At 39.5% G+C, this 14,362-nt stretch overlaps 1 protein-coding gene across 1 annotated transcript in view; it reads left to right on the top strand.

Moving 5' to 3' along the window:
• Positions 1–14,362, top strand: part of Sorcs3 (sortilin-related VPS10 domain containing receptor 3) — a 576,321-nt gene that overhangs the window by 546,256 nt on the left and 15,703 nt on the right. Inside the window, exons 22-23 of the mRNA XM_013017600.1 lie at positions 8,917–9,040; positions 10,497–10,609. Of these exons, the coding sequence (XP_012873054.1) occupies positions 8,917–9,040; positions 10,497–10,609 (237 nt within the window). The remainder of the gene's footprint in view (positions 1–8,916; positions 9,041–10,496; positions 10,610–14,362) is intronic.

Raw genomic sequence — 14,362 nt, forward strand, 5'->3', positions numbered from 1 at the left:
CCACAGTCTATTACTGAATACATCTTGGTCTTTTCCAACTTTTGACAATTACAAATAAAGCTGCTATAAACATCTACGTTCAAGTTGTCATGTAGAGATGATTTCAACTCCTTTGAATGAATTACAAAGTATGATTATTGGATCATGTCATAACAGCATATAAAGCCATCTTCCAAAGTGGTTGCTCCCTTCTGCATTCCCACTAGCAATGAGAATTCTTGTTTTTCTACATTCCCCAATTCCATTTTGATGTGTCATGTTCCAGATTTCAGCCATTCTAAAAGGGTTTAAGTTTGAATTTCTCTAATGTTTCACTATAAGGAAAATATGTCTCTTATATATTATGTTTAGTGAGTTTTTTGTTGAGCTCTCTTGCTCATTAAAAAATAGTTTGTTCTAGTTTTTGCTGTGGAGTTTTTAATAGTTCTTTGTATATTTCAGATAGTAATCCTGACATGTCTTTTGCAAATATTTTCATGCAGTCAGAGGTTTGTCTCTTCATTTTCTAAACATTATTTTTTCAGACCAAAAAAATATAATTTGAATGAAGTCCAATTGTTTGTTTCATGGTTTGTGCTTTGAGTGTTCGACCTGAAAGCTTATTGTCATTGACAGGACCGTACGGATTTTTTCTTGTGGTTTCCTCTAGCATTTAGAAGTTCTGGGCTTGGGCTGGGAAGGTGGCTCAGTGGTAGAGCTCTTGCCTTGCATGCATGAGGCCCTGGGTTCCATTCCTCAGCACCACATAAGCAAAAAGAAAAAAACCAGAAGTGGCACTGTGGCTCAAGTGGTAGAGCACTAGCGTTGAGCTGAAGAGCTGAGGGACAGTGCCCAGGCCCAGAGTTCAGGCCCCACGACCCAACCCTCCCCTCCCAAAAAAAAGAAGTTCTGGGCTTTACATATAGGTTTGTAATTCAATTTTAGTTTACTTTTGATGTATGTAAGGTGTATGATTAGATTCATTTTCTTTGGCAGGTGCATATCCAGACATTCCAGCAACATTTGCTCTTTTGTCAGAGAGCACATGGAAATATGTTTTTCTCTTCTATTAATCTATTTCTCTTTCCTGTCTTTAATATCACACTACTTTGATTATGACAGATTTATTATATGTCCCCGAGTAAGGTACACATATTCATTTAGCCTTTTACACTTTCAATACTGAGTTGTATATTCTAGGTATTTTATTTTCTTTTCCATATAAACTTAGAATATAATTTCATTTATATATCCTAAGTAAGTTACTTGGGGTTGTATCGGATCTATAGATGAAGTAGACAAGATCTAACATGTTGACGATAGTTTATCTTCCTATTCATGAACATGGATATCTCTCTATTTGTTTAGTTATTCTTTGATTTTATTCACCATATCTATAATTTTGCTTCTATAAAACACACATATATTTTATTAGATTTTATATCTAAGTAGTACATGCTTTATGGCCCATTATGTGGTTTACTCTGAGTGATGTACTTTGTGGACAAGAAACCAATATACATTCTGCTATTTTTGATAAGTTTATCTATTAATTACATAAGACTGCTTGATTGAATTGTTGAGTTCAGCTTGTCCTTATTGATTTTTTCTCCTTCCTTAGTATATCACTTGAACTGTTTTTAAAGTTTCATTTGTATCTCCCTAGTATTCCACTACACACTTAAATTAATGAGAGCCTATTTTAAATACCACTATGTGGCTCCTTGGATGGTATGAGTACTTAATAATAACATTACAAGCAGGAGCCACTGGTACTATCTGGGGTTGTTTTAAAATTACCTGTTGACATTACACTTTTAGGGTCTTAAAAAATAACAACTAAAGATACTCCTTTGCCTAAGAATTTCTTGTCTGCAAGATTGAGTATCAAATGCTAGACAAATACATAAATTCCATATATCTTATCTGTTGGATTTTGTTCCCAAAAAAATCAAGAGAAGGTGATAATGTGTGAAAAAATGGATTGTTTCATCTGGTGCCGTTCCTCAGACTTGAATTCAGGGCCTGAGTGCTGAATTCCTTGAAATTTTCTGCTCAAGGCTAGCATTTTACCACAGGAGCCACTGCTTTGTTTCTAGGTTTTTGCTGGTAATTGGAAAAAAGAGACTCATGGACTTTCTGGCCAGGATTGGCTGGGAGCCATGATCTTCAGATCTCAGCTTCCTGAACAGTTAGGATTATAGCATGAGCCACTGGTGCCTAGTGATTTACAAAGTGGATTTTTAGATTAAGAGAAGCATAGATTCTAGTCCAGGCAGATTTTTCTGTGCTCTATGCCTTTAACAGAGCCATTTGATTTCTTTGAGAGTTAGTTTTATTAATAAGATTATCTGAGGAACAGTGGTAATAAGTATAATTGATTATTGTTATAATGATTATGTTAAGATGTTACCAGTCACTTAGAAGGTATCTAAACATTTGGAAATATTAGACTGTTATACTAATCATTTGCACTAATACAGTGAACATCTAGGTGATAAATGTAACATTGTTCTAGAGATTACATTCCTGTCTAAAATAAATAATTGGTTGTTCCATTTGAAAAGGGATACTTTATCAGTGCATTTTACTAGTACCATGCTTGAAACACATCACGGGTGGTCACGGGTACAATACTTGATCCAATAAGCATCGTCGTCGTCAAATGGCAAAAACAAAATGAATATGTTGGGTTCATCATGAATGGTTGATGCTGTGATGTAAGACCTGTTAAGTTCCTGTTCACTAACATGCTGCTCTGTGAAAGGGTTTATTATTATTATCAAGTTTGAGGGTTTATTTTTAGAATTTGCTTTATATACATTATTTTATTTAATCACCAGAACATCACTGACCATAGAGAAATTATCCCATTTTAAAGGGAATGCATTTGGGTTAGTATCCTTGGAGGGTAATGTTGTGGTGTGTGTGTGTGTGTGTGTGTGTGTGTGTGTGTGTGTGTGTGTGTGTGTGAGTGGGTGTGGGTACATGCATATGCGTGTGTGTGCACTTAATGGTGGGAGAGAGAGATGATCAATTCACTCAGGTAGTTAAATTAAATCACCCTTTATGTTTGTTGATTTAAAGGAGAGAACTGACCCCTTCACACACAGTTTAAAACCGACTCTTATCTCGATGGTATTAACATAGAAGTATATTATCCCTATCTTCAAAAAGATAGCACTCCAGGTGAGAAGCCAAAGTGAGCACACATGCAGCAATCGCTGAGCAAGTATGATATATAAGTAAATAGAAAAGAGCAAGCATGCCTTATCCAGCTGCTGTTGGCTTTCAAACCTACAGACTCTCAGTGGGGTGTGTGAAATTGCATCAGGCCCACCGTGGATCCTTTTCAGGAGTCATATTTTGTACTCAATGTTGTGGGGAATACCAAGCAGTGTAAATTCCATTTGTTGCCTTCAAGAAACATAATCTATTTGATCACACGAGGTTAACATCTAAGAAAGACACAAGAAAGGAAGGCAGTTGGAATGAACTAATACTGGCCATTTCAAACAGCCTAGGGAGAAATGGATGCAGGCTCCATGGGTTACAGAGTGAGTCATGTTTGAAATTGGTCTTAAGCTGGCACTGAAGGAGCAGTGAACTTGAGGCCGAGTGGAGAGAAAGGGATCTGGAGCTTTGGAAATGGTTGTGTGTTGTGTGGACTAATCAAGCCAAAACAGAAGACTCATTTCAATAGAGGGTGGAAGAAAGAAATGAAAGATGGGAGGTTAGATTATACTGTTGATTTTGTTGTTGAATTTCAAATTTGAATCCTGGATGCTCTAAGAAATAACAAGATCAGCCTGAGGCTCTCCCTGGGGAAAATAATCAAGATCATTTATTTTTCTAACAACTAAAGCAAAAAAGACAAAGGACATAGTTCAAGTGGCAGAGCACTTGCTTAACAAGCACAAAGCTCTGAGACCAGAGCCTAGTAATAAATATGTACTACATTAAAAAAAAAAAAGCAGAGTTAGGATCCTAAATCAGAGTTAGGGTAGTAGGTTAAAAGATAAAATCAGACTCATGGATAGTTCAATGCTTTGAAGGTTTTTTTGTATATTTTAGTGTGTGTGTGTGTGTGTGTGTGTGTGTGTGTGTGTGTTGTGTGTGTTTGAGATAAAAGATTTCTTACCTATGAATTTTTACATTAAAACCATAATCATAACTCAGCTATGAATGCTATTTATCTTTCTTGTTTTTTGTGTGTGGTTAAGTCATTTTGACAGTGTTCTAAGCATGATACATCCACAATTTTATATCTATATCTATGTATAGATATAAATATAGATATTCTGCCTTTTCTACTTCATATGATGAGCACTTATAGCATATTATTGTATGATCTACTGGTGTTCTCAAGGTGGACAAGTATAATGGTGGAATAGTCTGTCCAATTTGGGAACAGCATCTTTCACTACACTATGGAGATTGTATAATGTGCAGCATGCTTGCAACTTACCCTGTGTGGAAAACTAGCATGGTTTGTATGAAAAGAGTCTCCTGCAGCTCCCTGTTCCCTTTGTCAAGTGGAAGTCTCATAACAAAGCTCAGAGCTTTGCTGGTTTACTGCTGGGCTCAGTTGGAAAATATCTGACCTTTCTCACATGAAGGCTTCTTCATGGGAAGGGAAGTAACCCAGCACCTAAGCAATGCCTGAGGTATTATTCCAAGGGCTGCAGTTGGCACAAAGCAGAGGCAGAGAAGTCAAATGGCTGCTGGCTGAATGTGTGGGACTCTGAATGGCCAATTTGCTGGGATTAACAGAGGTCTGGCTTAATAAATGTGTCTGCTTGCCTAATAGATTTGAGTAAATGAACCTTAAAATACTTGATTTAATTTAGCACTGGGTACCAGATAGTAGCAGCCAATGAAGAACTCGAGGCTTCTGTTGAGGGTTCCAGCTTTGCAGGGAAGGTGAAATCAGCCATGATGCCATAACTGCTATGATAAACAAAAGCAATTTGGAAAACAAAATTAGCTTCTGTCATTTCCCTAACGTGGATGTCTGTGGCTCATCACCCAGAGACCAACCATTTCCATTTGGTGAGATTTGTTTGCTGTGGCTCTGTGCCCTGACTAGCTGGAAGAATAGTGTACACTCTCCCATCTCAGATGGCATTTTTCTTGTCCTGCAGCTCTTCACCCTCACTTGGACCTAAACTCCTAGGGAAGCAGCCAGATAGGGTCTGCTGGGACTGGAAATTTATACCTCTCAGGAGAGCTACAGAGGTCAGAACAGTACATCCACCTGAGGGCTGATTTAAGATGACTATCCTGAAAGGAGGGGATGACCAAGATCTGAGGGAAAAGACAAGAAAGCAATGGAAGTTTCTGGAAGAGAGAGCTAGTAAGAGGGGAGAAGGTCTGGCGGTGAGAGGTAAGGTAGGATGCAGGAAAGCTAAAGGTAGCAAACTAGAACAAAAGGGTAATGTCATAGCAGAGGGAGTCACTCAAGCAGTTGTGAAGAATAAAAGCATACTTAGTATGCATTTTATACATTTTTCTCCTAGAATATTATTATGAAAATTTGCAGACATATATTAAAATGTGAAGAATATTTTTTCAATGAACATACATTTACTTTGCTGGTTCTATCATGTCTCTGTCTATCCATCCATCAATCTGTTTTTTTTGGTTGTTTTGATTCAATTCAAAGTATATTTAAGAAACCTGTATACCTTACTCTAAAGGATTCAGCATGCAAATCTAATAATTGTTCATACAGTCTTGACACTGTTTGTCTCTGGGGATATAAAATGTATCTGTGATGAAATGCATAAATCTGCAGTGTACAGTTACTGAGTTGGACAGAGGCATTCACCTATACAAAGCAAACTCCTATCACAATATATCATATTACTGTCATGCCAGAAAGTTTCCACTTACTGCTCTTTTTCAGTTTCTACCCTTGACTGTTTCTCCACTTTATAAATTATATCATAGATTAGATTTGCTTCTCTAGAACCTCATACAAGTATAACCATACACTATACATTTTCTAATTTTACCACTCATTGTTTGAAGATTCATGTATATTATATATACGTATCATACATATTTATATATATATACACACATATATGTAATACATACAATAAATATGCTACATATGTCAATGTATATGCTAATATTTGTTCTTTTTTATTTATTATTTGAAGATAAGATATTATTTGAAGATATTTTCCTATTGATAAATTCCTTTGCTGTTTACAGCTTTTTCCAAACACCCAAACATTTCATTTCTGTGTGTGTGTGTGTGTGTGTGTGTGTGTGTGTGTGTGCGCGCAGCGCGCACACGTGCTTGTATGTGTGTGTGTCTGTCGACATGTCTGTCTGTCCTCTAGAGCTTGAACACAGGGGTCTGGGTGTTGACCCTAAGCTTTTTTGCTCAAGATTAGTACTCTACCACTTGATCCACAGTTCTACTTCTGGCTTTTCCATCGTTAATTAGAGATAAGACTCTCTCAGACTTTCCTGACCAGGATGGCTTCAAACCATGACTCTAAGATCTCAGCCTCCTAAGTAGCTAGGATTATAGACATAGGTACCCTGCTCGAATATTTATTTTATTATTCACGAACATGTGTTTCTCTTGATTAAATACCCAGGATGGTAATGGCTAAATCATAAACTACATGATGGTGTGAACCTTTTGGAAAAGGCTTTTATACTATACTTTTGCTTAAATGTCGGCAGTGTTTTTCATTCCCACCCACATTGTATGACAGTTCTAATTTTCTCAGCATCTCCAACATAGTTTGGGATTCATATAAAAGGCATTCTTAGCCATTCTGCTAGATTATTTTAGTTATTTAGTTTGAAAGAGCGTAACAAAGTTAATGAAGCATCTAAAAGCCTTCAGACACATGATATTTAATAGGTTGACCTGTAGGAACCTGGAAATAATGCTTAAAGCCATTTGCTAACGCCTTCGATCTAACAGCTCAATGAGTCCTCACAGATTTTTAAATCCCAAACTTTCATTTAGATGAAGGAGAAGAAGAAAGCCCCAAATGGGGACAGAGTCTGCCAGAGGTCATTTATTAAAATAGTAACAGAGAAGGAGTCTGTAGCCATTGTTCTGGTCACACGAGAAAGGGTACAAGTCTTTGTGTTTATGTGATTCTCTCATTTCATGGCCTTGGCTAACACTGCTGTGCTGAGCCCAACTTGATTTGAACGTCTTTTTCAAAATAGGCCTCTGAACTGCATAGCATCATTATGACACAGACGCCAGACTCATTTGCCTCCCCTTCTTAAGTCAGAGGAACGTAACTTTTGTGTACTCTCACTGAGCCGTAAGAACGGGGAAGCATATGGGCTCTCTGGAGTTTGCTATTAGTTGGAGGAAACAGCGTATCTCTTGATTTATTTCCTTCTTGTTTTCTTTAACAAACTGAGAAGGACCAGGTGTCTGAAGCTTAGGGCATATCTCTTCAGTTGCCCAACTCCAATCATCCGCTTGGTCATAAAACAGAGCTGTAAGATTTTAAAACAAAAACAAAAGTGAATTATTGTTTCAGAGGTCCAGCCTAAAATTGTGAGCTAGAAAGACATTTCAGTCTTACAGAGGGAAAGCTTCTTGCAAGTTGGATCTCTGAACCTCTGTGTGTGTATACATAGGCATGCTGTGTGAGGCCTAACCAAGGTTCATTCCCCCAAAGAACAGCTCTATGCTCCTCCCACTTCTATGCTCTTCTCTATGCTGTGGTTCTCTCAACTTTTTATCATTTGCCTTAGATCAATTTCCTAGCATTATTTCCTTTTTTAATATATATTTTTATTATAAAGATACTGTACAGAGGGCTTAGTTTCATGAGTAAGGTAATGAGTACATTTCCTATTGAGCATTGTTACCCCCTCCTTTGTTTTTCCCCTACCATCCTTTCCCTCCCTTATTCCTCCCTCTCCCTACCCCCCAAAAAAAATTGTAAAGTTCATTTTCAACATAGTGTCTTATACATCTCAGATACAGGTTGACCCATTCTAGCATTATTTCTTAACTCCCAAACATTAGGGGATTTTAAAGGCCCTGGACTGTAAGAGGACTCTAAATAATGACTCTTCAATCTCAAGGTCTGACTACTCTCTTCTTTCCAATAATCACTAGCTTTGACCAAGACCCCAATTCCCAAGAGAAACTTGGATAATTTGTTCCTTTGTCCTTGAAAAATCCCAATTTATTATGGTAAATCAGGGGGGAATAAAAAAAAAGAAGATTTATAACATGACCATAGATATGTATGCTTGTGTATTTCCCAATCTAATAAAAATGGTAAAAATGCTTTGAGATGGAAAACATGTCTAATAAGATAAAAAGTAAACAGAATGACAGTGAATCCTATATATATATATATTCCATTATATGAAAGACAACAACCTAAAATAGTGATACAGAAGAATATGATACAGGGACACTCTAAGACTTTCTCTGAATGGAAAACAGGATGAAAATCTAAATGACATGGGATATCAGGGGAAAAGACAAATGGTCTCCTATGCTCATAGCCCCAACAGGGACATGTGTCAGACCCTACTTCTCCTTTGTCCCAGATGGAAGAATAGAACTATAGGAAAAAAATCTAGACTGTCCAGTCTTACCATTTCCCAGTATTTAGCGCTGTGTTTGAAATGTATTGATTTAACGTGTATTAATCCTTCAAAGCGAGACTCCACTCTTGAGCCACTCTATTCATCCTCAAGTTTTATCAATTCTTACATTGCCTTATCCTCTTCCTCCATGTTGGGGAAATGATCGTGTTCCTTTAGTAAGCTTTCCAAAGTTTTTGTGTTTTATCTTTCTTTTTGAGGTGGGATCCCTGGGGGTCTAAGCTATGCAGAGTGACCACCTGGTGAGAGGAGCAGGAGAGCAAGGAGCTGGGATGCCTACTGAGGACTAAACGGGTGTTGCTGTTGTCCTTCTTGCAGCCCCTTATCACCTTGGACAGCAGCATCTCCTTCACCTTCCTCACAGAGGGAACCAACACCATCACTGTGCAGGTGGCTGCGGGGAATGCCCTTATCCAGGACACAAAAGATATCGCTGTTCATGGTAAGCCCTGAAAATTGTCCACTGTTGCCCCCTCCTCACCTCCACAGCCAGCCCCTTCCACTCACCCTCGTGGCAACTAGACTGTGAAAAGATAACAGAGCTCCACAGTGGCATTCTACCTTGCTCCTGGATAAAGGATCCATATTATAAAAGGAATCTATCACAGAGTTACATTCTTTCCCCTGGGGTGTGTCTGCATCACCATCTGTGGCGATTCACATTTTTGAGATGTGTATTAGACGGTGATCTGATAAGGACATCATAAATGCTAGATCCAGCATCCTGCAGACGCATCTACAATGTGAGCTCAGCCTCTACTTTGTGAGATGGAAATGAGTGGTTCCCAAGGTGGGAGGAGTCATGGTTCCTGCCTTTGAAGGTTAACACTTTAGAGAAAAGCAAGAGGAAGTGATAACAGAGCTCCTATCTGTTCACTATCTGAGTAACCATTCTTCATTACTAAGTTATTTTAAGTAAAATTAATGACTCTTCTTCTGCCAGTTGACCAATGTCTATGACCAATATCTAGACCTAAACCTAGACATAGGTTTCTAGTCATAGACATAATCACTGTGGTTTTCTAGGAAGTGTTCTAATGCAGGTGAGACTTTGACCCAACTCATATTTTTCTGTTTCACACAGGTAATTTTTTCCCTATCTTTCTGTCAACTTGGCACTCAGGTTCTTTATTAGTCAATTGGTATTGTACTTTTAGGTAAAGTCTTATTGATGTATAAATTTGATTCTGAAAATTGTCCAAATTCTATTGGCATCATGCATTACCAACAAGTACATAAACCTGTGTCCTCACCAACCAGGTCAACAGTGGAGCACCATCTTACAATCAACCTAGTACCTACTTTCTATGCCACTGAGGCAGTTTTTAAAATAACACAGGAACTTAAGAAAGAAGTGGAAAAAAATGTTCAACCCAACCATTTGGAGTGGTTCTGCAGGACACTACCTGCACATATTTCCCTCGAGTTTCCTGGTTATGTTTCTTTCCAGATAGTATCATTTTTTCTTTTACAGGAAAAAGGCTTTTTTTATTTTTTGCCAGTCTTGGGCTTGAACTCAGGGCTTGGGCACTGTCCCTGAGCTTCTTTTGCTCACTACCACTTGAGCCACAGCACCACTCCCAGCCTTGTCTGTTTATGTGATACTGAGGAATTGAACCCAGGGCTTCATGCATGCTAGGCAAGCACTCTACCATTTAGCCACATTCTCAGACTAGGAAAAAGGCTTAAAATCCAAAATTACTGAGGACACTCAAAGGAGCACACATTAACTTCCAATCAGAACCTTCCACTTTTTTTCAGAATTCACAAAGTAGGCTGAAAGTAAGGAATTCCCTCTCCGACCTTCTGAGAAGAGACTTGTGAGGCTTGCTGGTAGGCCCCATGCACTGTCTCACTGCACTCTGTTGGCCTCATTCCCACGTTCTGTCTCCCTGCAGAATACTTCCAGTCTCAGCTCTTGTCCTTCTCTCCTAATCTGGATTACCACAATCCTGACATTCCTGAATGGAGGCAGGACATTGGCACCGTCATCAAGCGAGCTCTGGTTAAAGTAGGTTGGGTTTATCATTGTGTGTCTTTCAGATAAACAAATCTAGATTGTGTGGGTAAGAACACATTTGCATGGATTAAAGCACTTATCTAGGTTATTTCTGAAGAAAAAGCAAGGAAGGGGGGAAGAAAGGAAGGAAAGAAGGAAGGAAGGAAGGAAGGAAGGGAGGGAGGGAGGGAGGGAGGGAGGGAAGGAAGGAAGCTCTAGATGCCTGTGGCTCAGACTTGTAATCCTAGCTACTCAGGAGGTTGAGATCTGAGGATCACAGTTCGTATCCAGTCTGGCAGAAAAGTCAGTGATACTTTTATCTCCAATAAACTAGCTAGAAAAAAAAAGGCAGAAGTGACACGGCAGCTCAAGTGGTAGAATGCTAGTCTTGAGCATGCCCAGGCCCTGAGTTCAAACCCCAGGACTACCAAAGAAAAAAAAAAAGAAACAAAAAACAAAGGAAAAATGGAGAGAGAGAAGAAAGGAGAAGAACAACAAGGAGAGGGAAGGAAGGGGTAAAAGAGTCCATCCAGTCCAGTGTTTGAAGATGGAAATCATCCCATTGTTTATCTTACATATTTCAGAGACAAAGGCTTGACTATTCTAATGATGAGAGGAGTTTTCCTTGAGCCTATGCTACTATCATGTGACTGGCTCTTTGGCCATGAATAGTGTCTTCTTAACAAGTATTTAGATGCAGCAGATTATCATTGGCCACAGACAGCACTCAGAAAGCTCCAGGCTGGGAAACAGAAACTTCTACAAGGGGAAGAAAACTATGTATTTAACCCAAGGTCAAATGTGCCTTAGAGAATGTAAAAGACTTTTGTTAACAGCTGTAAGAACTATGCACTAGAATATAATAATGAATAAAACATGGTCAACTGAGATGTAGAAGTAAGTCTAAAGTGAAATTAGTTGTATGATGGAGGCATTGCCAGTATCTCCAAGGAGCAGGGAGAAAAGTGTAGTTTGCCCTGTCCAGGGAAGTGCAAGCTGGGTACAGATTGGGAATTCAGTTCATTCTGTTGAATGATAGCGATGGTTTAGGAGGGGATATTTGACCTGTATTTTCAAGGGTATATTTCAGCTAAAAGTGAGGTGTACTATCTTCTAAGTAACCAGGAACTACTGCCAGAGTACATCATGTTGGGGAGATGGCGTAGAGTTTTGTGTGGCCAGTGTATACCTTATATGGAAGAGTGTGACTACAGATTTAGGTCAGAATGTAAAGGATCCAAGTAGCTACACTGTAGGCAGTGAGTATAAAGGGCTGTGTTTGTTTTAAGTGGGAAAATGCTATCAGTAGGCTTATAGTCCAGGTATCTATTCTGGCAGCAATGAAAGGAAAGGCTACTGGGGTAGGGTATCAGAAGCTACCTTTTAATTAGATACCTTTATAAAAGAGCACCACAAAGGGTATTCATCTAATTAAAGGTGTCAAGGGGTAATGAGATCCTCAAAGAAAAGAATCAAAGGACAATAATGTTGGATGCAACATGGATGAGAGGCAGGGAAGAGCTTTCTGATACCAAGCATAGGCAGAAGATGGCCTTGCTACTAAGCAAGGTGGAGACTATGTAGGTGGCGACTGTTTCAATCACAGCAATGGCTTGGTCTATTGCTGGGGCTGTCGATGTCATAAGTCCCTCCTCAGGGCAGGATATGTCTGATATGTCCCTAGGCAGAGGAGAAAGACCTGGAGAGGAGGTGACAGTGAGGAAGCAGAGTAAATAAATGAAAATGATACATGAGCTCTCCTGTAGGAGTTGTGAACTTCAAATCGTTTGATAACAAGATTGTTCCAGATTGTTCCTGGAAAGAAAGGAAAATGAGATGGCTGTGCACACGCTCAGTCCCTTTTGTTTGCTATAACAAGGGGTTATAGGCTAGGCGGCCTATAAACAACATACATTTATCTCTCATAGTTGGGAGAATAGAAAGTCCAAGATCAAGCCACTGGCGGATTTGATATCTGATCACAGCCTGCTTTCTGATTCATTGGTGAACCTTTCCCATTGTGTGTTCACATGGTAGAAGGAGGGAAAAGCAATTCTCTGGGGCTTCGTAAATGAGGGCTGTAATCCCAATTCTGAGAGCTCCAGCCTTAGGACCTAATCATATTACAAAGGCCTCACCTCTTAAATCCAATCACATTTGTGGTTAGGTTTCAAACATAAGCATTGTAAGGGAAGGACCCAAATATCTAGGCTGAGCTATGTTGTTGAATATAACATCCAAGATATATTTTGAGTGCCGGAGTTAAGAAAGCACACTAACTTTGAAGGTGATTATGATAAATAGTTACTAAATAGTAACAATCAGCCCTGTCGGTCCATGCCCAGGCTTTAAATCTCAGGAAGGCAAATCACCTCCCTTGTTCCTTTGGACAGGATTAAGTGAACCCTGATTCCCAAGGTCCACTCAGGGTGTCTAGTGATACCCCTGAGATTATTTTTCACTGAAACACAGGGTCACACAAACCAAGAAAGATATTGGTAGGCCCATCTTCGTTTATCTCATTGGGTGATTTTTCTGCATTTCATTTCTCATTCTCTTCTCCTGTGTGTTGCTGCCACTGGAGTGCAAAGATAAAGTCTCCCTTTGTCATGCACCATTCACTGAGATTTCCAGCCATCCTGCCTCCCAGTAGGACACAGAGATGTCTGGGAAACCAGCTATGAGATTTCACGAGGTGCCTTTCTTGGTTGGTGCACCTTGTAGGCTTCTGACAGCCAGTTTGTAATTTCATGCAGTCTGGAAAGCCTTTCTTTGCTTGATCACATCCCTGAGTGCTCACTCCAATCTGTAAGCCTCGTTCCAAATAGGAATCAGAGCTGAGCAAATGGGAAACAACCACCTTTCCACTTCTACGCAATTCAGCAACTATTTACTGACTTTCTCCCCTGCCAACCATCTTCTAGTACTGTCAGGCAGATACAAAGACCTCCAGGGCTGCCTAGGAGAGCCCACAATCAGAACCAATCACAGAAATGACCGGGAGTTGTGCAGATGGGATCTATGATCCTAACATGCAGTAGCCACAGTGAACTGGAGGATCTCAGGTGGGGTGCCCAGAGGGAGAAGATTCTTGCAGGTATAGGAAGTCGTTGAGAGAGACTCCTTGGAGGAGGCATTACTATAGCTGTGCTACAAAATCTATCATGTTTGTCACTGACAGAAGAGACAGTATTGTTGTGGATAGAAGACCTCCAGTAGAGACATAGGGAAGTATAAACAGTGGGGTAAAACACTTTATTCTCACCTATTTTTTGAAATTGTTTTTCAAGAATCTGCCGTTAGAAGCCAAGTATTAAATTTTTTAAAGCAATAATCACCATTACTAAGCACTAAAGAATAGAAAAATTCAAGTTGGGTACTGGTGGCTCATGCCTATAATCCTAGGTAAGCAGGAGGCTCAGATCTGAGGTTCACAATTCAAAGACAGCCTAGGTAGGAAAGTTCGTGAGACTCTTATCTCCCATGAACTTCCAAAGAGTCAAAAGTGGAGCTGTGGCTCAAGTGGCTAGAACACTAGCCTTGAGCAAAAAGCTCAGGGACAGCACCCAAGCTCTGAGTTCAAACCCCCAAATGGGCACAAGGAAGAGAAAACTAAAGAAAGAAAGGAAGAAAGAGAAAGAGAGAGAGAGAGAGAGAGAGAGAGAGAGAGAGAGAGAGAGAGAGAAGGAGGGTAGAATGAAGGGAGGGACGGAGGGAAAGAAATAAAGGATGGAAAAATTTAGTCTTAATATCAGCCTCTTTCAG

Source organism: Dipodomys ordii, unplaced genomic scaffold (genome assembly GCF_000151885.1).
Source record: "Dipodomys ordii isolate 6190 unplaced genomic scaffold, Dord_2.0 Scaffold36, whole genome shotgun sequence".
NCBI classification, from domain to species: domain Eukaryota; kingdom Metazoa; phylum Chordata; class Mammalia; order Rodentia; family Heteromyidae; genus Dipodomys; species Dipodomys ordii.